Genomic DNA, 24,928 nt, shown 5'->3' on the forward strand with positions numbered 1-24,928 from the left:
GACCGTGTCGTGGAGCGGAAGGTCAAAGTCTCCGATCAGACGTGTGAAGGGACACTGTGACCAGCGGGGAAGGAGAGCTCACACCACAAGGTTGGGGCGCGTGGAGCAGATGGCTAAGAAACAGGTTTCACTGTGTTCTTGAAAGTTACAAAGGTGTCCTCTCCAAGACAGAGAGTAACCCTCTAACCTAGGGAAATTGCGGGGTGGGAGAGGAGTCAGCAAGGAGCATAAATGCCCCAAGTCTACCATCTTTCAGAGCGAGTGTATGTTGAAAAATCAAGAAATAAAGATGTCAGCAGATTTAAGGTTCTTGTGCTCACCCCGTGTCTTATAGCTCGGGCTGCTGTAACAGAGACCGCACGCTTGTGGGGCTTATCCACAACAGACGTTTATTTCTCTTGGTCTTGGAGGCTGGAGGCCTGAGATCAGGGAGCCGGCACCGTCGGGTCCTGGTGAGGCCTCTTCCCAGCTATAGACGAAGGTCTTCTCCCTGTGTCCTCACGAGGTGAGGGAGCTCTCTGGGGTCCCATTTACAAGGGCACTAATCCCATTGTGGGGGCTACACCCTCATGACCTCATCACCCACCTCCTAAGGCATCGCTTTGGGAATTAGGGTTTCAACACTAGAATCTGGGGGGACACTAACGCTCAGACCGTAGGACACTGGAAGAACTAGGAGGAAACTCTGGAATAGACGCCCCTGGGGCATGGGGTGTGTGTGTGACAGGAGGGACCCGAGAAGGGCCTGGCTCACCAGCATCCCAGGCTGCGGTGAGCACGCTCAGAATGGAGCCTGACACACAGCCAGGTGCCACTGGGAGAGGCTGTCACCTCCTGACCCTCCGCTCTGTACCCTCTGTGCCATCCAAACTGTCTCGCACCAACTCTCTTTTTACGTCTGTTAAAAAAAAATAAAATCCACCAAGGCAATGATCTCAGATGGTCCAGAAGAGGATCCATAGAGAGACAGGGGTTGAAAAGCAAACTCAGGCAGACGCGGCGACCTGGTGCATCTGGAGGTGGGGGAGGGGTGGGCCAAGATGCTCTTGTATGAGTCATACAACTTGAGCTTGAAATTATTTCAAGTTAAAAAATTTAAAAATATATAGAGATGGAGAGGAAAAAAGATACGTGAAGGAAACCTACCGCAACAGTGAGTTTTGTTTTGAAAACTAGCATTGTATAATTTCATACATGATCGATTCCCAAATCCTGGCCTTTCTAGGTATTCCAGAGCAAGGCTTTCTGATTAAAATAATTCCCCAAACCTGCTTTGTAAAATGAAATCACTTCCATTTCATGTTAAGTCCACAGATGGAGGTGGTCAGCGTGAGGTGGTGCTGGGGAAGGCAGAGGGGAAATGAAAAGAGCTTTCAGGGCTGACCCCTCAAAAGGATCTCATGGGGTCACCAGGGGTCTCCCGTGAGCATTGGGATATCTCTGACAAGACCACTTGGACCAGTTATAGTCCCAAAGATGGGGTGGGGGGCCTACTGGGGTCGGGGTCACTCCAGAACCCTGGGAACTCACGTAGAGGCAGGTCCTGGTTTCAGCATTGGTTGGAGGAAACGCAGTCATGAAGACCCACCCGCCCCTTGGTTTTACATAGGAGGGGGAGGACCCCCGAGACCTGGCCTGGGTGCAGCTGAGGACTCCCATGGCTCCTGGCAGCACCAGAACCCACCGTGCGATGCTGGGCCCCTGTCCCCCCCGAGGAGCCATCACGGTCCTGGCCGTGAGTGTGGTCTGTCCTGGGACAGAGCGTCTGGCGGGACCTGTCCTGAAACAGTCACACATTATCTGGCTCACTGGGGGTCCTGGCCGTGACTCTCTTGCCCAGGATGGGCTTGCGCATCCGAGGAGTCCAGCACAGGATGGCCCCAGAGGGCAGGTTCTGACCATAAGTTCACAAAGATGGCAGTCGTGGCTTTGAAAATCCTCAGCGTGGGAGCTCGCACCTGGCCTCGGCTGGAGGGCCTTCCTTCCTTCCTGAGTGTTCTCCCTCATTTCTGTGTTGGGGGGTCTGGAGTGGCGAGCAGCAGAAGGGACCGTGGCTGGCTCACAGAGCTGACAGGGAACGGGGGCGCTGGGGCAGGTGGGGTCCCCTGCTCTCCAGCTCTGTTCCTCCAGTCCAGGGCCACATGCTGGGAAGGGGTGTGTTGCACTGATCGTCACCAGCTGGATGGGCCTCAGGGGGTGGAAAGGCAGCCCTTGAGGAAGCCTGAAGGGCTGCTAGGAAGGGACATGGCTGCTGGACCCCACTGCACCCTGTGAGACTGTCTCCCGGCTGCCTTCATGCTGGCTCGTGGGGCCGGGGAAGTGGGATGGCTCGGGGTAGCCCAGGGTGGGACCCCAGGATGGGACCCGACAAGCCCTCCTATGCAGCCCCCGTCTGAGAGCGCCCCCGCCTGGGCTCCAGCTCTGTCATGGGGTCCTGGGTCCCTTGCCTGGCTTCATCGAGGACGCCCACGTGGGGCCTGGGCCACGTGCTCCTCCTTGGTTAATCTCTGAGCTCCGCGTGAGGCTGGGGCAGGGCGGCCGCTCATGCGGACCTGGGTTAAGTCAGAACAGATGCGGTGTTGGCCCTTCCTGGGACTGAGGCGAGTGGTGGGCTCAGGGCCCAGTGCCTCTTGGCATTGATCTGTCCAAGCTGGGCCGTGCCACCTGTTAAAGACCCTTCACAGACTCCACCTGAGGCTCAGGGTCTGAGAACTGGGCAGCAGTCAAGGCCAAGCGCTGTGCTGGGTCCCCTGGGTCCCAGGCAGGGCGGAGGGCTGTGTGCCTGTCCCCTCCACTGTGACGTGGGCTGTTTCCTGTCTGTTGGGCGCTGGAGCCAGTCTGGTCCCAGCCCTGCTCATCTGGATGGCAGTCCTTGCCGGGGAGATGCTGGGAATGGGGGCGTGGCCTTTGTCTCAAATGTCCAGATAATTAAGGAGAATCTACTTTCTGGTCAGGGATCCCTAGAAGCAAGGCCAGCTGTGCAGTTGTCTGAGGCCTCGGTGAAGCTGCTGGGCATTTCACCCAGGGAGGCTTGGCAGGCAGGGCCCATGTCTCAGTGGAGCCACGGCAGTCGGACCCTGGAGACGGAAGCTTCCACAATGGTCTCTGGGTCCAAAGCCCAAAGGAGCCTCTTCTAGTTCCCTGGGTGTACCGGGGCTGGGGGGGGGGTCCCCGGAGAAGAAGCCCATCCCTGGCCAGCTGCGCTCATGGCCTCGGCGCTCTGTTACCCTCTGGATCCCCTCCCTGTTCCCAAAGTTCCCGGGGCGTGAGGATGCCTGGCCCCTTCCCTCCTCATGACAGCATGCACACACGAGACGCTGACACCTCTGGGGAAAGATCACAGCATTTATCATATTTTCCTGAGAATCTGACACATCACAACCGACTCACAAAGTCACAGACTCACCCTCCCGCCGAGGCCCCCTGGGGGCTGCAGGGGAGGCGCTTCCATTTCCTGGTCGGGAGCTTCCCCAGAGAAGCCATAGAGGGGAGGAAACCCCCCTGGGGTTCACCTGCTGCCCAGAACTGGTGGTGGTCCCAGTGGATGGGGAGCTGCCCCACCCCTCCCGCCTCCTCACCTGGTCCTCTGGTTGGGATGCTGGGGGGCTGCCGCCCACCCCGTCACACCCCCATTCACCCCCATTCCACCCCCACTCCATCCCCACTTCCCCCACCCCTTCCCAGGCCCAGGTTTCCCTCCTGCTGTCCTGGCTGTGTCCTAATCTCTGACCTCCTGGCAAACTTAAAAGGAAACGTAGAATTTTCTCCTTCGCGCTTGTTGAATCTCGCTGGTGGGCGGCCAGGTGCCCACTGTATACTCTCTCAGCTTTTCTGTAGGTCTGACATTTTTTTTTTTTTTTTTTATGCGTTACGCGGGCCTCTCACTGTTGTGGCCTCTCCCGTTGCGGAGGACAGGCTCCGGACGCGCAGGCTCAGCGGCCACGGCTCACGGGCCCAGCCGCTCCGCGGCATGTGGGATCCTCCCAGACCGGGGCATGAACCCGCGTCCCCTGCATCGGCAGGCGGACTCTCAACCACTGCGCCACCAGGGAAGCCCGGTCTGACATTTTTCATCATAAAAAAAAATCGAATATAAACACTGTCTCTATGTTGATGAAGATGATTATTATAAAAACCAAACCAGTGATCCCTACAAGGTAAAGAACATTCTGGCTACAAAAGGTCTATGTGGAAAAGCCACGCAGGCCCTCTGCCCAGAAGCTTGGTTTTCCATCTGTAATCCCCTAGTTAAAAAGCAAAGCCCAGACGGCAGCCCGCTCTGCCTGCTGCTGGCACGTCACTTTGTTGTTAACTCAGCAGCTCCTCACAAAAATTCCTCCATTTCAGCCCATATAGACTTGCCTCACTTGTCAAACATTTGCTGAGAGCCGACGGTGGGCCAGGCACTGCTCTTACCTGGAGAGGCCTGGGGGTGGGCTGGGTCCCCGTGCGCAGAACTCTGAGTGAGGAACGCCCCCAGATGCGCCACCCTCTGCCCCAGGCTTCTTCTGGTGCCCTGTGGCTGCTGCCTGGGGGCCTTGGTGGTGGGCACCAGCTCTCCCGCCCCTTGGTGGGACCTCTTGGAGTTTCTGCACTGTCCCCAAGGAGTCCCTGGTGGGACGGAGCCCCCATGACCCACAGACATGCTCGTTGACGCCTGACCTGCTCCCGGGATCACCTCCCAAGGACACTTGGCATGCTTGTCCTGGGCTGCATCCTGGGACTCAGGGGGAGTGCCGGGCGCTGCGGGTCAACACAGCCAAAGCTGGGGCTGCAGCAGGCGTGTCATGTTTGAGAAATGGGTAGCAGCTGGTGGCCAGGGTGGAGTGGACGGGGGGGAGTGGCAGGACGGGGGACCCCACAGCTATCTGGGGACTGGGCAGGGGACCCTCTGGCAGCCATCTGGACCCAGGCTTCTGTCCAGAGTGAGAAGGGAACAGATCAGAGATGGGGCTGACCAAGGTGGGGACCTGGAGGGGGCCAGCGGGAGCCCATGCCCGGTGCTCAGGACCTTTGCGTTCACAGGAATAGCTGTCAGCTCTGAGGCACACACACCTCTCCCTCCCAGGCCACCCCTCCCTCTCCCCCATCACGGCCCCGAGGTGCACACACTCACCATGCCAGGGTGGCTGGTGGGAGCGAGCCTCCGCCCATGGGAAGCCCATGAGTGGGGGAGGAACCATCTAGAAGCCGCAGGCAGAGGGGTGGTAGGGAGTGTTTGGGTCTCCAGCCTCCAGGCTGGGCCCGTTTGGGGTCCCTGTCACAGGGTTCTGCACGGGGCCTGGGACTCGGCCTGTGACTCATGTCCTGTGGCCACAGTCATTGCCCACCCCACCAGAAGCAGCCAGCAGAAAGTTCCAACTGTGAGGTGTGCACCCAGGCACCAAATCCCTTCTAGTCCTCTGGGTGGGCACAGCTGTGCAGTCTGTTTCCACAACTGAGATGCTGAACCTGTCAGAATCTTCATTTCCCAATAGAAATTTCCTAGGCAAAGTTCAACAGGCATTAGCCTTGTTTTAGCAGCTATTTTGGCTCCACAGGCAAGGAGTTTCCTCATGTTGCCTCTTGGCAGACAGAGGGACAAAATGATCAACAAGAAGAACATGGCATCTTCCTGTAGTGCATGTCTCCTTCCTTTACTGTCCATCCATTCATCCATTCTCCCATCCATCCATCCATCCATCCATCCATCCTCCCATCCATCCATCCATCCATCCATCCATCCATCCTCCCATCCATCCATCCACCATCCATCCATCCATCCATCCATCCTCCCATCCGTCCATCCATCCATCTATCCATCCTCCCATCCGTCCATCCATCCATCCATCCATCCTCCCATCCATCCATCCATCCATCCATCCTCCCATCCATCCATCCACCATCCATCTATCCATCCATCCATCCATCCATCCATCCATCCATCCATCCTCCCATCCATCCATCCATCCATCCATCCATCCTCCCATCCATCCATCCATCCATCCTCCCATCCATCCATCCACCATCCATCTATCCATCCATTCTCCCATCCGTCCATCCATCCATCCATCCATCCTCCCATCCATCCATCCATCCATCTATCCATCCTCCCATCCATCCATCCACCATCCATCTATCCATCCATCCATCCATCCATCCATCCTCCCATCCATCCATCCACCATCCATCCATCCATCCATCCTCCCATCCATCCATCCATCCATCCATCCATCCATCTATCCATCCATCCTCCCATCCATCCATCCATCCAGCCATCCATCCATCTATACATCCATCCACCTATCCACCATCCATCCACACATCCCTCCATCTATCCTTCCATCCATCCAACCATCCATCCATCTACACACCCATCCACCCATCCACCCACTCATCTACTCATCCATTACCATCCCACAGACATTTGCTGGGCGCCCACTATCTATGTGTCAGGCACTGAGGTGTGAACACTGCATGATTCCTCATGTTTGAGAGATGGGAATAGTTGATAAGAGAACAAATCAAGGCACCCACAGTGGAGAAAAGCAGAACAGGGTGGCGGCGGGGGGGCGGTCTGCCACTTGCAAGCGGCCCCATCACCTGGAGGCCACATGGTGCTGGTGGGGGGGTTTCTTCCCGTCTGTTGCAGGGCTTATCTTTGTGCATATCTGAGGACTGTCTCTCCCTCAGAATTGTACCGTCCAGGTTGGCACAATTTGCCCCCCTCACTGCAGTGTGATGGCAAGGGGTGCTAATAATCTCTCTGTGTATCAGTGTTTTCCCAACCACCCCGACTCTCGGCCACTGAGAACTGTTTCCTATAAGAATCGACACTTGCTTTCCCACAGCCTTCTCTTTCCTTTCTCTACCTGCTCGTGGATTTGGGAACGGCTGCCTCTGTGGGGTTTGAGGCTCCACCAGGGACCAAATCGGGCAGGAATGAAGGAATCCAACCTCACAGCACGATGGACACACAGGCCAAGCCAGGAGTTCGGACCAAACTATTTCCTCTGTGCTTTTGACACAACCTGCTCAGTGCCAGGACCCAGGGTCCTGTTGTAGCTGCTGGAGGAGTCTCCATGTGTCATGAAATCGCCTGGGGCATTTTCCTGCAAAGCAGACCCTTTCTTCCAGGCTTGAGTAAGAAACAGACCAGAATATTCAGCCTATCTGAGCGCAAACTTTCCGGTGACCCCTGGGCTGAGCCTGTGTCACAGCTGGACCCTGGGGGTCACGAAGGTCCTTTCCAGGAAAGGCTCGCAGGGGTGGCCACCCGAGCAGGTGAGCACCGGCGGCCCTGGCACCAGCAGCGGAAGGAAGGGGTCCCAGCTGGGGGCCTAACTGGGCAGGAGCGCGTGGCCGTGTCCTGCCCCTGCTGTCCCCTCGTCGCTGACTGTGCTGTCCCAGGCCGGTCCTGCCCTCCAGCCGTCAGGAGCAGCTTTCGGAGCATCGTGGAGAGCAGGGCCTTGCTCGTTTGGGAGCACGGATCTGTCCCCTCCTTGCAGACAGGGAGCCAGAGCCCCTGCCCCGCCTCCCTCACGGCCCCCGACTCAGATCCAGGATACCACCGGCTCAGGATGAAGCAGGTGACAGCCACACGGTACCCAGAATCAGACGGCCCCTGCGGGGAGGGCCCCGGGGCTGCTGGGATTGTGGCCATGTGTAGACGCAGCCTCTGCAGGGCCCACAGGAGAGGGTTAACTCAGGGCTCACGAGCAGGTTGACCTGCACGGCATGTGCACCAGACAGCGTGCAACGATACTTACTGCAAAAGTTTCTTAACAGGAAAAGACCGAACAGAATGTAGGTTTGCACGCACTGGGAGCTGGTAAGTGCGCTGCGGTGAAGCCCACAGCGGGACACTATCAATTCCCTGACGCCCCAGCGGCAGCCGCAACAAACGACCACAGAGCAGCAGCGCCAGGCAGCACAGCCTACTCCTTCACATTCTGCGGGGCAGACGCTGCAGGGCTCAGCTGGGCCCTCTGCTTGGTCCGCAGGCTGAAATCACAGTGTCACCCACTGAGCTCCAACCGGGAGGCTCCAGGATGGAGCCGCTGCCCGTTTGTCCAGGCTGGGCTCACGCGACCACAGTGGGCCCACCTGGGAACCCAGGAGGCTCTCCCCCGAGCTTAATCACCTCTGCCAAGTCCCTCTGCCCGTGACGTGGCTCCAGGGGCTAGGCAGATCCGTATGTGAGCCTGACATGGAAGGATCCATAGCTGCAGTCAGAGGCGGCGGGCTGGGTGTTCAAGAAGGACCACCTGGTCACCCACTTCCCTGCGGGGGCTGCCTCTGGAGAGGACCAGAGGGGCGGTGGGGGAGGTACGGGATGGTGATGTTTCTTGGCATCAGCTTTGCACCTCTTTTTGTGCTGCACGGTGTGTGTATATCATCTATTTGAGAAATGGTATCTATATGTATGAAAAAGGTATATTTTAAAAAGCAAACAATGGGGCTTCCTGGTGGCACAGTGGTAAGAATCCGCCTGCCAATGCAGGGGACACGAGTTTGAGCCCTGGTGTGGGAAGATCTCACATGCCGCGGAGCAACTAAGCCCGCGTGCCACAACTACTGAAGCCCACGCGCCTAGAGCCCGTGCTCCACAACAAGAGAAGCCTCCGCAGTGAGAAGCCCGCGCACCGCAATGAAGAGTAGCCCCAGCTCACCGCAACTAGAGAAAGCCTGCGTGCAGCAACGAAGACCCAACGCAGCCAGAAATAAATAAATAAAATAGACACATTAAAGAAATAAAAAAATGTTTTAAAAAATAAAAATAAAATAAAAAACAATGAAAAGACGAGATGTAGAGTCAGGTCTCGGTCAGGGCTCACCCTGAGGCTTGCACTTTGGGGAGTTATTTTGGGCTCCCCGGCAGGTAATCAGTGGAAAGTCAGTCAAAGTCACCGACAGGCACTTGCCTTTACAGAACCCCGAGCTCAGCCTGGTGTTTTCGGGGCCCAGCAGCAAGGCTGTCCTTGAATTATGTGTGGGGCTGGCTTTCTGGACGGATGGAAAAGCGGTTACATACCCGCTCAGCCGGCTGGCACCTCCCTCTGCGCGGGAGGCGGCAGGCAGGGCATCTGGGCAGCCGAGATGAGTGCCTCCTGTGTGGGTGGGAGCCAGGCAGGTTTGCCTTTTCTTTTCAGGAGCGCCAGCAGCTCTGGTCATCTGCCGAGAGATGTGATCACACCTCTTCTAGAGCCAAGAAGACACACCCGTTGACCACACGTGCTCTAGTGAACACATTCACCCTCCTGGTCACGGATGCCACCTCGCCATGTAAGAATCTGCCTCTCTGGCTTCTTGGGGCCCCAAGGGCTGAGGCCAGGGCTGCCCTGGCTGGGGTTGGGGTGGAGGAAAGGGGATCAGGACCCCAGGGTGGAAGGTGGGCCTTAAAATTCCTTCCCTACTCATCCCCACTGAGGCTGGATTCCCACACCAGCAGTGGGCAGGGGCTGGGGGACAAGCTGCTCAGGGACACAGGTCTTTCCCCAGGCCCTTCTCCCATCAGTAAACTAGGGACAGTGCAGGGGCATCTTCTGGCGCTGCTGGGAAGCTCGAAAGGGGCCAGTCCATCCCAGGCCGGACCCCATAACTTCTGGGTAAATGCAGCTTCCCAGGCTCCCTACTGGAGCCCCAGTGCAGGGGGTCCAAGAGCCAGACAGCCTGGTGTTGGGGGGTGGTGCTGCACTGAGAGGGGCCTGAACTGAGGCCAAGGAGGCCTCCCACCCTGAACCCCCGACGAGCTGCTCCCTCCCAGCTGGGTGGATACAGTAGGTGCTCATTAAATGTGTCGAGTGATGGAAACAGGTGCAGACCGGTGGGCTGGGCTGTGGGGACCGGTGGGAACCCCAGGGGACTGTCGTCGGATGTGAGGGGACCGTGTGGGCAGCTCCAGGCCCCTTCAGCCTTGGGGTCAGCTCAGGTAGGGGTCTGCGCCATCAGACAGGAGGCGGGGCTCTGTCTCCTGAGGTCCTTCTGGAAGCGTCCCTTTCTAATGCAGACGAATGATGAGGGAGGAGCCTGACAGCCGGTAGAAGGAACTGAGTGATTAAGGGTGATCTGGGCCCAAGAGAAGTGGACTGACAGCCTGCAGTGCCGGCTGCCCTGCTGGCCCGGCTCTCTGTGGACACCAGGGTCCCACCGCTGGGCTGGGCCGACTCCTGTAATGTCTGTAATGCCGCCCCCACCCGCGTGTCCTCAAGGAGCTCAGAATAAAGCCAGCCCTGCCGTCCAGCCCTGCCCACCTGTCCCCTTTCTACCCTTGGCTCTCCTGCTCTGGCCACACAGGTGTCACCCTCCCAGCCCCCGAGGGAGCGTGCCCCTCCCAGCCACTCTGTCTGTCTGCTCCCTGAGAGCCCACCCCACGATTCTCACCTCCTTGTCTGTTTTCCTCATTCTCATCTGTGCCCCCCCTGCCCTGCTGCACCACCACTGGGTCCCCAAACAGCCCGGGCCTGGCACTCAGGAGGGGCTCAGGTACATCTGTCCACGGGAATCTCCAGCCACTCGGTGGGCTCTGGGGGAGTGTAGCCAGGGCTGCCCCCCTTGCTGCTTCCTCCAAGCAGCCTCGCTGGATTAGAGCTACCATGGGCCTGCGGGGGCGGGGATGCCCCAAGTACCTGGGAGGGTGGGGGAGGGCAGTTTGATGGTTTCTCGGGCACCCCCTCCCTGCTCCTGCTGAGGCACCAAGGGTGGCACAGGTGGTTTTGAAATGAGGTTTTCACGTCTCCATCAGGCTCCTCAGATAACCCTGGGTGGCAGAGGTTGTGATCTGTGTGCTCATTAGTTGTCCAGGAACAGCGCGTTTGGAGGAATGGGGACGGGGGAGTGATCCCTGGTGTGGGGCAGGTGGACTGATGAGGGCGGAGCAGCTGCCCGGGGCTGTGGACCTGCGGCCAGAGGCAGGGTGGGGAGAGGGGGTCCCGGTGCAGGGAGGGCCAGGCCGGAGCTGGGAGACCTGAGTGTCCTCTGCCTTGCTGCGGACCCCAGGTGACGTTGGCAGAGACCCACTCTGAGCCTCAGCTCCCTCATCAGTTAAAGGAACCACCCCGCTCCCTGTGGAGCAGACACGGAAACCAAGGCACGGAGGGGCCCGGCGACTCCTGCCAGGTCACACAACCCGAGAGAGGGCAGCCGGGTGTTTCGTGTCCCTTCCCTGCCGTTTCCCCCTTCCTGTCCCTGCCCTCTTTGCTGTCCCCTCAGCCTCCCCCGGGCTGCATCCAGTGACAGCCCGATAAGGAAAGGGGGGAGGGGTACAAAGGGCTCCCCGTCCCAACCCCCCAAGACACCCTTGAAGGGCCATCCCCGTCTCTGGGCTCCCATGGGGTCAGCTGAGGCCTGTTGGGACATGGCATGTCCTCTGCTTGGACACTCGGGGACCTCTCACCTGCACAGGAAAATTTGCTTTTGGAAACATCTGAATGTCAGAAATTTATTTTAACTTTGTGTCTAAAAGATGGCTTTTTGGGTGCACACAAAGGAAGGGGGGAGCGCTGTGTGCACTGACATGGCTGCAGCCGCACGTGTGTGCGCACGTGTGTATGTATGTGCACGCATGTGTGTGCATGTATGTGCGCGCGTGTGCATGCATGTGCGTGTATACATGTGCGCGTGTGCAGTGTTTGTACGTGTGCGCGTGTGTGCAGTGTGTATATGTATGTGCGCGCGTGTGCGCGTGTGTATGTGTGTGCGTGTGCGTATATGTGTGCGCGCGTGTGCACGTGGCAGCGTGCGCTCCATTCAAGGACCGGCACTTTCGCCGGCAGCGGCTGGCAATGCCCACAGCCCCGGGCGCTGTGCTCGCCCGTCGGCCAGCCTGATTACCTCCAGGGGGCGCTAAGCAGAGACGTCACTCTGTACTTTGTCCTTTCATGTTGCTTCAGTTTTTCAGGAGAGAATGAACTGCTTTTATCATAAAAGATAAACGTTTTGCATCTTGAAAGTTAATGTGCGCACAGCAAGCTAGACAGGCGGGGGCTCCGGGTGGGGGGACCGGGTCCAGCCCAGCCCACCTCTCGGGCCTCACTCCCGCCCCATCCGGGTCCAATTCTCTCCCTGGAGGCTGAGCTCACGTTCCTTGAGGAGTGAAGAGGTGGGTAGGTAGACATGTAGGCGAGCCGGAAGTTCTGCAGCTGTGGCCGCACTGGAGCCCCGTGCAGGTGCTGGGAGCTGGCTGGACGCGCGCTCCCACTTCCTCCCGGGGCGTCCTTGGCTGTGGCAGGCGACTCCCTCGAAGTTTCCTTAGAGCTTCGCTGGGGTCCCCGGGGGTTCCGAGAGCAGGAGGAGGGGAGGTGGGATCGGGGCCCAGATGGTCAGGAGGGCAGCGGCCAGGCAGTAGCCACCCCCACCACCAAGCTGGACCGCAGGCTGAGAACTGGTACCCTCAGAGCCGAGGAATGAGGCCTGGGGGCGGGAGGCACCCCGCGGCAGAAGTGCAGATTGGGCATGTGTGCGAGCACGTGTGTGCATGGTGCGGGTGCACGCGTGTGCGCTGGGGGGACCCTCCCGGCTGGAGGGGCAGCCTCTCGTGGCCCCTCGTCCTGCCTCTCCTCCTTGCCCAGCTGGCTCCGAGCCTTCCCCTTGTCCCATTCTCTCCTTCATCAGTTCAGCCTGGGTGGGGTTTCTGTGGTGTTCTGATAAAAATTGGAATTCAAATCCTAATCGCGGGAAGCAGTGGGGGGCAAGTAGGAGGCAGGAGGGGGTGGGGGGGGAGTTGGATGGGGGGCAGCTATCCCGTTCTCAGGTCCCTGCAGCCAGCCACTGGCTGGTTTTTTTCTTTCTTCAAATGTATTTTGAAATGTATGGAATTCTCTCCCAAGCCCTCCTCCTGTTGCCTAGCGACAGCGATGGGGCCAGAGGTGTCTCCCTATAGGAGAGTGGATTCCTCTCCTGTCCCTGTGCTGGAACTCAGCAAACCTGCAGGAGGTGGGCAGGGGCTCGTCCAGAGCTCTGGCCCCATGGGACAGTGGCATTGAGGTGCAGCTAGGGTTTGGGACAGTCTGCCATTGTCCCCAAATGTCTCTCTCCGTGACTGGCCTGAACTTCACTGTTGGAGTTTCATTCCTTTGGCTATTCTTGTAAAATGTCATTGCCCCTACTGGAGCTTTTGCCAGTGACTCCTTTACCCTCAGAGTCGGTGGGAGTTCTGAGACTTCCCTGCTGGTAACGTGGGTGAGTCAAAAGCCCAGAGGCCTTGAGCAGCCCTGCGCCAATCAGAATGGGGTGGCTTTGGGGCAGCCAGGCCTCGAGGGGCACCTGGCAGGTAAATGAATGAATGAAGGGGAGCGTGGGGAAGACTGCCGAGGAGACTCAAGGGGGAGGACAGTGTGCCTGCAATCTGGAAAGATGCTTTCCTTCTCGTCCCCCAGGCTGGGGGCCTCCGGGGATCCTGCTGCGGTGAGATAAAGGCAGAGCAGGGGAAGAGGAAAGGGGAGGCGGGGGGCACCCCGCTGCAGAAGGTCCCGCTGCTGCCGGGAGGCTCCAGACAGGGCGGCTGTGTCTGAAGACTGACTGAGTGCCCCTCCCTGGCCCCCAGGGAGGAGCTGGTTTTTCCCTCCGTTCCCTGAGCTGGTCGGAAGGGCCGTGGAGACCAGGGGCAAACAGTCACAGGACCCCACACTGCACTTTGTTGGGCCTCACCCGTGCCCAGGCCACAGATCAGGACCCTGAGGGACAGGGCGTCACCACACAGCCACTGTGGACCCAGGTCTCCCGACTCCGGGATCTCAGAGACCAAGCGCATGTGTTTTCAGTAAAAGGGCCCAGTCGGGGGCCATCTGCCGTGTCAGTGACCTTCTCATGAATGAGCGAGTGAGCCAGCAGCTACAGGCGGCCCGCCGGCCCTTCCGCGTGGGAGTGCGTCACGGGTCCACAGCCTCCTTTATTCCCTTATTGAGGGAGTCGGAGGATGTACCTGTCACTGCAGGACACGTGGGGTGGTGGGGGTCAGCGCACACCACAGGGTTTCACCATCACTGTGCCCAGCCACGCGGGCACTTGGCTCTGAGAGCAGACACACGCGGCACACAGAGCTAGCCTCTGGGGCTCCACGGTGACGGGCCGGGAGCTGGGGAGGTCAGGGGGAGTGTCTGGCAGGGCACGGACACGGGGCCCCACCAACGTGAAGTGGGCAGACAGACAGTAAAGTGGACTCGGGCTCCGCGGCAGACCCTGCCCGTCTGCCCGCAGCAGGGTCTGGGCAGTGGGCATCTCATCCCACGTCCACTCTGCCCCCACCTCAGGGGACCGTCCCTTCTGTCCGCTCTGGGCTGGGTCCTCCAGGGCCTCACATCCAGCCCTGGCCGAGAGGGTGGGATGACCACGCCCACTTCTCAGATGGGGAACCCAGGGCTCAGGGGAATCATGGTGTGTCTGGGGCCCAGGGAGGGTCTGAGGACCTGTCGCAAAGAGTCCAGGTCCTCCTTCTAAAGCCGACGCCGGAGCCCAGACTCAGTCTTTGCTGAACTCTGATGCCCACTCGCTGAGCAGGGCTGGGGGCTGCACTGACCTCGGGCTCCTCTGCTGGACTCCCGTGTCCCCTGCCCAGAGCAGATGCCCGTGTGGAAGCTCCAGGCTGGCCTCGTCCCCTGCACCGGTGGCCACTGGGTCACAGGAGGGCTGCCTGGCCTGGGGACTAGCTGTGGGCCTGCCCCCAGGCCTGTTCTTGGTGAACAGCTTGGGGGAGGATTTTGTGGGGCTCAAGTATATAATACCCCGATTCATAGCAGAGCCCAGATCTGAAGTGGCCGTGGATATCGTAGTATCTGACTCGTTGTTTTGGAGCGTGGGGAGACCGAGTCCCGGCTAACTCCAGACCAGGAGCAGGTCACCTGATCCTGAGTCAGTGCCGCCCAGGCAGGCGGTCTGCCTGCCTGTCTGTCTGACTGTCTCCCTTCTGGGCAGATGTGCTCGCAGGCCCAGGGAGGACCTGCTTTAAAAGGCCTGCGCTTCGCTTCTGGGCCCCTGGCCACTCGTGGTCCCGGCTGGTCCGGGGCAGCTCCCCTGGGACCCGCCTTCCCCTGGCTCAGGGCACCTTCCTGGGGCCGGGCCATCCTGTCTGGAGACCGGATCCCAGAGTCCAAGGAGGCGCCTGCCTTTCTGGGCGCCCGAGCTGGGGCCAGGCCTGCCTGCTGGCCGTGACAAACGAGTCTGGGCCCCCGCCTGGCTGCCAGCCAGTGGGCCGCCTGTACCCAGGGCCCCTCCTCCATACCTGTGGCCCGGACCTCAGCGCTGGCCTCTTTCGGAGTGCTGGCCGGCTCCCCTCTGCCTTGCGGCGTCCACCCTGAAGCAGCTGGGAGCTGGGCCGCAGGAGCTCAGCTGGACAGCGGGAGGGAGAGCGTGTGAGGACGTGCCTATCCTGGGACCCACTGACCTGGCCTTGTGTCCACAGAGCCAGGATGGAGAACTGCGAGGCTGAGCTGCCCTGTGGTGTCCCTGCAGAGCTTTGCCACCTTGGCCTGGGGAGGACAGGCGGCGGGGGGGTGCTGCCAGGGCTGGGCGATGCCAGGCTGATCCCTTCATTGACCTCTTGTGACATCAAATCTTCCTGGGATTCGCCCTTGGAAAGGTGGTGGGTCGGATGCCTGCTGCACAAGGGGCTGACCCGGTCCTGAGCTGCCCGGAGGCCCTCTCGGCAGTGCCAGGACAGCGGTGGTCCTGCCAACCGGGCTCCTCCCAGCGCCAGCTCTCGGGGTCACCACCCTCCGGCCCCAACCTACCCCTTCATGTCTTTCTCCCTCAACATCCATTAGTCTGAGAACAAAAAGACCGCCTTTCACCCAACACTAATTTCTCCTCATTAAAGGCCCATTTTGGATCTGGGAGAGGATCTGTCTCTCTTTCTGGCTTTGAAAGAGAAGGGGTGCGGGGGAGGGTGAGAGAGGAGAAGCCGAAAGGAAGTGCAGCCTCTGGGTGTGGGTGCTGGGTCCTGGGCCTCGGATGCCACGGAGCAGGGCCGACCCCCGTCCAGCTCTCAGGCGCTGGGCGGACAGGCGTGGAGGCCGAGTGGCAGCCCCTCTGTGACCCCTCCCGGCCCCCCGCCTGGCCCCGCCCGGGCCTAGTACAGCGTCTCCCGGGTGACATTGCTGGAGAAGTTGTGGCTTCCGGACATGCTGCTGGCCTTCCTTGAGAAGGCCGGCCTCCTCCTCCTGTACCCCCACAGGGGACACAGGCAGGCCAGCGTGGACAGGAAGATCTGGCGGAAGTTGGCGGAGACGAGGTTGTACAGCACGGGGTTGATGGTGGAGCTGACGTAGAAGAGGGCGTTGGTCAGCATGTAGAAGTAGTGGTAGAAGTCATACAGGAACCTGGGGTGGGAGAGGACGCTCAGGCTGGCGGGCCAGACACAGCCCGCACGGGGCAGCCCGTGGCTGACGCAGGGGCCTGGGACAGTCATTGCAGACTACTTGGACATCTTTTGAAGTGGGGATATTTCACAATAAATTCCAGGGCTCTGGTTTCTCTTGAGAGGTTGGAAGTTCTGAGCACACTCCCGCCTGGCACCGGTCAGCTGAACTGCCGAGCTGAGCTGCGGCCGCCCACCCGAGGCCAGCTGTGCAGTCCCCCTTGGCCGCAGTCTCCACCTCTCCCTGCAGCCCAGCTGGCCTGCCCTTCCTTGTGCAGAAACCCAGCCCCCCCTCAGGGCTGCAGGACGTGGCCAGGGCCTGGCCTCAACAGAACAGCCAGGCCAGGAACCCCCTCTGCACCTCCCAGACAGCTGTGCACCTCACCTCGACTTGCTTGCCTCCGTGCACAGGGATCTCACCCCCTCATCTTGCAGCTCACTTCACTACCAGGCGGCCCTGAGTTTCAGAACCCCTTTACTTTGGGCTGTGTTCCACGCCCTGTACCTTCTCTTCATCCTTTCTAGATTTTCCCTCCCTAGTGGCTCCCCGACACTTGGAAGAGCCCACAACCCTGGGACCTGGCAGCCCCGCTATGCAGAGGAGCTCACGCAGCGGGGCTGAGGCTACCGTTGCGGGGAGGCCAGCTGGCGAGGCCGGCGTCCATACGTCGCAGTGCGGGTGTGATGCTCTCGGAGTTCCAGGGGTCCTCCTGGCAACTCCTCCAGGCTGGGGGTGGTCTGGGGGCCCCGACAGTCGCCATCACTCCTCCCACAGCCAGCAGCGCCAGCCCTTCCTGTCGCTCTCCAGACGCCCCCAAACCCGTCTTGTACTGACTGTTTTAGGACTTGCTTTCCTTCTACGAAGCAGCTTCCAGGGTGTCTGTCCCTCTATGGACTCTGCCTTCCCTGCCCTATCACAGCCACACCTGAGGGCCTGTCGGGGGATGCTGACCCGCCCACCCTGAGCTGCCCCTCTCAGCGCCCCCAACCCCTACACTCAACTGTTTTGGGAAGCATGCCCCCAGCCCAAGCCTCACCCCTTCAGCCCCAGACTCCCATACTCACGGGGTCCACTGCTCGTCCGAAATGTAGCTGAACATGAGGCGTCGCACATGGTAGGGCAGCCAGCAGACCACGAAGGCGATGACCACGGCACCTGAGACATGGAGGGATATGGGCCTCAGGGAGGTGGAGGGAGGTGTCCCGTGTTCGTGGACTGAAACAGCTAATAGTGTTAAGATGACAACGCTGCCCAAAGTGATCTAGAGATTCAGTGGACTGTCTATGGAAATCCTGATGACATTTTTTGCAGAAATAGAAGAATTCATTGGGAATCTCAAGGGATGCTGGACAGACAAGACAGTCTCGAGAAAGAAGAACAAAGCTGGAGGACTCACCCTTCCTGACTTCAAAACCTACCACAAAGCTACAGTCATCCAAACAGAGTGGTAATGGCATGAGGACAGACGTATAGACCCATGGACTAGAACAGAGGACCCAGAAATAAGCCCTCCCATATAGAGTCAAATGACTTTCTACAGGGCGCCAAGATCAAAGGGAAAAGGGCTGTCTTTTCAACGAATGTTCTGGGAAAACTGGATCCCCACATGCAAAAGAATGAAGCTGTCCCCTTACCTCACACCATCTGCAAAAATTAACTCAAAATGGATCAAAGATCTAAACATAAAAGCTAAGGTACAAAATTCTTAGAAGAAAATATAGGACAAAAATTTCACAACATTGAATTTGAAAAGACAAGGGAAAAAATAAATAATTTGGACTATAGAAAAATAAATAACTCTGTATTAAAGGTCACAATTGACAGAGCGAAAAGGCAACCTTCAGAATGGGAGAAAATATTTCCATCACATATCTGATAAGGGATTAATATCCTGGGCATATAGAAAACTCAACAACAAAAATCAAACAGCCCAATACAAAAGCAGGCAGAGGACTTGAATAGACATTTCTCCGAAGAAGAGATACCAATGGCCAATAAGCACACGAAGAGATGCTTAACATCACCGATCACTGGCGGAATGCAAATCAAAACTACAAGAGGGTACCACGTCACACCCAACAGGATAGCTCCTATGAAAGAAACACAGAAAAGAGTCATTTGGGGGAGGATGTGGAGAAACTGGAACATTTGTACACTGTCGGTGGGAATGTAAAATGGTACAGCCACTTTAGAAAACACTTTGGCTGTTTAAAAATATTTTTTAATTCAATAAATTAAAATTCTACTCCTGGGTTTATGCCCCCAAAGAACCGGAAGCAGGAGTTCAAACAGATGCCAGTAGCTCATAGCAGCACCACTATTCAGAGTGGCTGAAATCAATGGATGACGATAAACCAAACGTGGTCCATCCGTGCAACAGAATATTCAGCCCTCAAAAGCGAGGACGGGGCTTCCCCGGTGGCACAGTGGTTGAGAATCCACCTGCCAATGCAGGGGACGTGGGTTCAATCCCTAGTCCGGGAAGATCCCACATGCCGCGGAGCAACTAAGCTCGTGTGCCACAACTACTGAGCCTGCGCTCTAGAGCCCGTGAGCCACAACTACTGAGCCCGCGTGCCGCAACTACTAAAGCCTGCGTGCCTAGAGCCCGTGCTCCACAATGAGAGAAGCCACCGCAATGAGAAGCCCGCACACCACAACGAAGAGTAGCCCCCACTCACCGCAACTAGAGAAAAGCCCGCGTGCAGCAACGAAGACCCAACACAGCCAAAAATAAATAAATAATTAAAAAAAAAAAAAAAAAGCGAGGACGTTCTGACACAGGCTACAACATAGATGAACCGTGAAGACATCACACCATATGAATAAAGCAGTCACAAATAACCCCAATACTGTGCGATTCCACCTAAAGGCGGTCCCTGGAGGAGTCAAATTCACAGAGACAGAAAGTAGAAGGTGGTTGTTGGGGGCTGGGGGAGGGGGTGGGGACTTGGTGTTTCACGGGAAGAGTTTCAGTCTTACACGGTGGGAGGGTTGGCGGTGACAGCCGCACAGCAACATGGGCATCTACACTGCCGCTCAGTTGTGCACTTAGAAACGGGCAAGACGGTGAGTTTCATGCTCTGTATATTTCACCATGATGCGAAAGAAAGCACCCAACCACTCGGGAAAACTTCGGGCCGAGTGTGCTGTCCCGGGGCAGAGAGAAGGGTGTTCCCCGAGAGGTGCGTCATCTTCTTGGGGATGTGGGGGGATCTGTGGGAGGTCCTGGCTTTGGGATCCCCTCTCCAGGGCTGCTGCCCTCTGGGGGGCTTGCGGAGACCCTGGGCCGGGGAGGTCCCGACGGAGGCGCTGCCTGCTGGCGGCAGGGGTTGGTGGCACCGGGCTGCTCCAGAAAGCCCGCCCGCACGCGGCAGAAGCAAACACTGCCGCCCCGGTCACCTGACCCGCGGCTGTGGGGGCTGAGCCGGCCCGGGTGCGAAGCACACCCGAGTCACTCTCCCGTCAATCATGTGCTGTGGACGGATGCAGACGTCATGCTGTTTTGGAAATACTGGAGCAATAAACGATCCAAGTGAATTTTACCTGTCTCTTTTGACTGTTTAAAAAGGTGGTTACTGGACCATCTAACATCCCATGTGGGGCCTGCATCACGTTCCTTTTGGACAGAGCTGCAGGGACCTTTTCCTTCCAAGACCTGCAAAGGTGAGGGGCAGGCAGCCCGGGGCAGGGGGGAGATGGGGCGTGGATCCTGGGGTGGTGGGAAGCACAGGGTAGGCACTCTGGGGGACCGGGGGGGCCGGGGCTGCCTCAGGAGAGCACGGAGGGGCAGGTTGTTTTGAGGACCCCTCCTCATAATGCACCTGCAGGCCCAGGCCATGCCCGGGGACACACAGAGGGAGGATGGACCCTCACCACCCACAGAAACGTAGGGCCCACCCCACACGATCCTTCAGGATTCCCTACTAGAATCTGTGCAGAGGGACTGCACCTCCGGCCTCTCCAGCTGGCACCTGACTGCCCGGCACGCATGGGGACCCCAACTCTGTGGCCCTGGCTTTGTGAGCAAACTGTCCGACTCAGCCGGTGCCAGGAGGCTTGCTGAATCGGTGGATATACGGATGGATGAGTGAGGGAGTCAAGAGAAGCCCCGACCCCAGGGAGAGCCGGCATTCTGAGCCTTGGCCCGGACGCGCTCCGTTCCCAGGGTCTCTAAACCTTCTGTTTGTGGTACCCAGCTCGCTGCTTTGCTGGCCCCTGGTGGCCGCCCGCCGCCCACCCCTCGCAGGGCCCAGCAGTTACGTACGTAAGACCCGGACGCCGTGGCGCAGGGCCTGGACCCGGCCGGGCTCGATGGACATGCTGAACGAGCTATGCTGGTCCCCAACTGTGCGCACCTGGCCCTGCTCGGCCGCCTGGCGGACCATCACGGTCAGCTTGTTGGCAATGATGGTGTTCAGGACGGAGATGGCCACCATGGGGAGCACGAAAGACATGAACGTGTTGATCTGCGAGAGGTGGAGAGGGGCGGCCCGTGAGGCTGGGGCAGGGGACGCGCCCTGGCACCCGCCCCGCCCACCGGCCCAGGTGTAGGGGTTGGAGCGTGGGCGGCGCTCGGTCTGTCCGTTCCCAGACTGACTCTCTGCCTGCTCCCACAGCCCTGGCTTCCTGGGGGAGGTTTGCAGACTCTCCGTCAGCTTGGGGAGCCCTCAGCCTGTACACAGTGTGGAGTAAAACCCTGGGGCACCCCGGCTGCGGTGAGGGGCTGGGTCTCTGCGTTCCCGGGTCTGGACAAGGAAGCGGTCCCTCCTGACTTCTCTCCAGGATGGCTCACCCAGCGTCCCTCGTCCTGCACACGTACAGCTCACGTTAGGACACGAAGGGGAGACCCGCCCCCCTCCCCACTTCCTCTCAGCGCGTTGAAAAGCGCTTCTCGTTGGCACCTCCACCTTCCACGTTTCTCTGCCTCTGGGGAAACTGAGTCTCCGGGTGCCGAGGGCCTTTGCCAAAGTCACCAGCTCAGAGCGGCTGGACCTGGACTTGAGCTGGAGCCCAGCTCCTCAGCGACACCAGGCTGAGACCCGCCTTCACGGGCACCTGCTCAGCCCGAGAAGCTGTGGCCTCCCTGAGCTGCCACTGGCGTTGCTGACAGGGACGCAAACCCGCCAGTGCACGTGTGTGGCCCTGACCAGCGATGGGGAACGGGCCTCCCACTGAGCTGGTCCTGAATCCGCATCGCCTCCCAGGGCCCTGGAGTAACAAGCCTCTGGTGTAAAACCGTGTTTGCCGCTGGCTTTCGAGCACGCTGGTCCTCACGCCACGTCCCGACGCCCGAGCTTCTAGGCGTGAGCTCGCGAGCCCTCGTGAGGGGGCGGTGCCTCTTCTCCATGCCCCCTACCCGACCGCCGCCGCCCTGAACGCTCACGTGAACTTCAGAGTCAAAGAGCAAACGGCTACCCCTGGAGAGACACCTGCACTGGCCCCACCTGGTTCCCGGGGTCTGCAGGGGGTGCCCCGGGCTCCAGGCTGCCCCCTCCACCTCCTAACTTGGGTTTGCGCACAGCCCTGAGAGCAGAGCCGAGGGTCCCGCGTGGAGGTCTCCTCGATGGTAGACAAGGACTGTCTCAGCAGGGTAAGGACCGTCCAGCTCTGTCCTCCTAATGCGGCAGCGGCCAGCAGGAAGCCAAGAGGTGCTGGAGGCTCTAGAACGCCGATGGGTTCGCCTCCTGGGCCTCCTGGATGTCAGACCTCTGTCCCGAGCAGGGCAGCTCACACGGCCCTCTCTTCGGGGCGTTGGCCAATGCCTCCGCGAGTCCTGCCCGCCCCACAGTGCTCCGGGTGCCGCTTGGGAGGACTGTAGGCATCCAGATGGTGGCTGAGGTCACCTCTGGCTCCTTTTGAAAAAGACTCTCCTAAACTAGAGGACAAACACGTCAGACAGGGGCCGCGTGGGCCCTCGGCAGGCGTCCTTTCCACACTTGCCAGCCCTTGCGCCCATCACTAGTCACCCGCTGGGTGCTTGGGAGTGGCCTGTCCCGGGCACCCTTCTCTCCTGCGTCCACTGAGCTCAAGTGGCGGTCTGGAGGTCCTCCCTCAGGACGGTGATGGGCTGGTGCGGCCGAGGGGTAGCTCTGGGCCGGGGGCTGGGCTGGGGTGCAGGGGGAGGCCGGGCCTGGGCCCAGGAGACAAACCAATTCCCGTGAGTCACCACAGCCGGGCAAAATGTAAACAAAACAAATGTATTCAACACAGATTTTAAATGTCAAAACATTTGAAATACCATACTTCGATGAGCACAGCAAAAACAGCCACCTCTGGGGGCCGCGAGCGGTGGACCAGGGCCCAGGCCCCCAGCGGATCCCCCAGTTGGGAGAAGTCCAGGCCCTGATCCTGAGGTTCTGGAGTGGGGAGAGGGGCCCCGGCACTGCAGGCGCCCCCCAACAGAGGCCTGGGGACGAGGCTCGAGGCCGGCGTGGGCTTCCGGAGGGGCGTGTCTTCTCTCGGCCTCCCCCGCCCCTCCAGCCTGGAGACTGAGACTGAACCTGGATTGTGGGGTACCAGGGCAACGCCTGGCTCTCGGGGTCGCCTTCTCTTGCCGAGGCTCACAGCACGGATGGGAGCTCAGCCTGTACCCCTTTCCTGTACTCCACCCCAACTTCTGGGAACAGGGGAGCAGCCCACTCCTGGCAACAAGCAAAGAGAAGGGAGTAGGCTAAGCCCTGTGCAAGATGTCCAGGAACCACTGCAAGTGTAGCCACAGGAAGGACAGAGGGGAAGGAGGGGCAACCGGGGCCCTTCCAGACAGAGACATGCGGACGTGGAGGGATGCGCCTCGTCTATGCATTGGTCCCAATAAAATGTGAGAGCACCTGGGGATAGACGGCCTGTCTCTCAAACTCAGATGGAAAAAAAGATAATCTAAGAGTAGCCAGGAAAGTTCTGGAAAGGAAGGTGACAGGTCAGTAGGGGACGGGAGGCCTCACCCACTATGGGAGGGCACTCAAAAGAGATTGTAGGAGAAGAGTTTGGCGCGAATAAATCAGGGGAGCAGGAGAGAGGCCAGGAGCAGTTCCCGGTGAGGCCAACGTGGCCTGTGGTAAAGGCAGCGCCTGAACCAGTGGGAGGAGGTGGGTGACGGGCTGCAGAGCTGGGGGCTGGATGCTCAGGGCCTGCTGCTTCCACCGTCCCTTCCCAGGACCTCCGTCCGCTCCCCTGGAAACACCCACCCCACTCCATTCCTGGCCAGTGGGCACATTCCGAGAGGCCCGGGTGAGCCCTCATTGGACACACACAGGCCACACGTTCACCTCTCCACCAATCACGTTTGTCCTATGACAACCAGCTCCAGGTCTGCTGTTCAGAAGAGAGACCCCACCTTTGTGGGGGGCCTGCTGAGCAGGAAACTGCTTTTGTGCCCATTGGTTCTGTTCTCCCACCTTGTGTGGGGGACCTGCCTAAGAATGGGCCCTCACAGGTGAAAGGAGAGCATTTGTAATTTTGTGAGGGACAGAGAGTGAAATGGTTAAGCAGTAAAAAGAAAGTGGAACAGGACACAGGTCTGTCTGGGAGGAAGGGCTGCCCCCGACCTGCCTGCAAACAGGTGCGGGGCACCAACGGAACGCGCATAGCCTGGCCCGCAGTCACGGGGTCCTCATGCCTCTGCCTCCTCCTTCAAGGCTGTTGTCCCGTCTACCCTTCCTCTGAGGGGCAACAGCTTGTCTTGTACCGGCCTGTTTCTCGCTGATCCCACTGTGTTTAGGTAAAGAGACAGCCCCTGGACTCCGGGGCTTCAAGGCTCAACACCAGCCTGCGGTGAGTGGGAAGGTGCAAAATACCGCTCAGGGGCTTCCCTGGTGGCGCAGTGGTTAATAATCCGCCTGCCAATTCAGAGGACACAGGTTCGAGCCCTGGTCCGGGAAGATCCCATATGCCGCGGAGCAACTAAGCCCACATGCCACAAGTATTGAGCCTGCGCTCTACAGCCCACGAGCCACAAATACTGAGCCCACGTGCCACAACTACTGAAGCCCATGAGCCACAACTACTGAAGCCCACGTGGCACAACTACTGAAGCCCGGTGCCTAGAGCCCGTGCTCCGCAACCAGAGAAGCCACCACACTGAGAAGCCCGCGCACCGCAACAAAGAGTAGACCCCCCCACTCGCCACAACTCGAGAAAAGCCTGCGTGCAGCAACAAAGACCCACCACAGCCAAAAAAAAAAATATCTCTCAGGGTGTTTGCAAAACTCAGCAGCTTGTACAACTGCTTCTGAGGGGAGAGGCAGAGAGAAGGGGCTTCCTGTCAAACCCTCCAATGTAGATGGCCTCACTGGCCTGGCAGGGGCCACCCCCAGCAGATGACCAGTCCAGCCAGGCCCAGGCTTTAGGGACCGCCTCCTCCTAACCTCCTCACCCAGCAAATGCTGAAAGTCCCCTCCCCCTCGGCCACCACCAAGGGCAGGACAATGATGCAAGTCACTCCAGAGTCCCTGTTTGTCTCTGTCACTCAGCACAGCCCTGCTCGAAAAGCAAAAACCCAGAACAAGTTCAATGCCCACCCACTCGGGCTGGTTGATAAGTTATGACGCAGCAACACCACGGGGTGCTGTAGACGCTGAGAATGACCGACAGGGAGG

The 24,928-nt window shown here is 59.1% G+C and overlaps 1 protein-coding gene across 1 annotated transcript in view; it reads right to left on the minus strand.

Moving 5' to 3' along the window:
- Positions 1–16,042: 16,042 nt before the first annotated feature.
- Positions 16,043–24,928, minus strand: part of NTSR1 (neurotensin receptor 1) — a 48,674-nt gene continuing 39,788 nt past the window's right edge. The window contains exons 2-4 of the mRNA XM_032606039.1: positions 20,599–20,800; positions 17,396–17,486; positions 16,043–16,292 (exon numbers count right to left, since the gene is read on the minus strand). Of these exons, the coding sequence (XP_032461930.1) occupies positions 16,043–16,292; positions 17,396–17,486; positions 20,599–20,800 (543 nt within the window). The remainder of the gene's footprint in view (positions 16,293–17,395; positions 17,487–20,598; positions 20,801–24,928) is intronic.

Source organism: Phocoena sinus, chromosome 15 (assembly GCF_008692025.1).
Source record: "Phocoena sinus isolate mPhoSin1 chromosome 15, mPhoSin1.pri, whole genome shotgun sequence".
NCBI classification, from domain to species: domain Eukaryota; kingdom Metazoa; phylum Chordata; class Mammalia; order Artiodactyla; family Phocoenidae; genus Phocoena; species Phocoena sinus.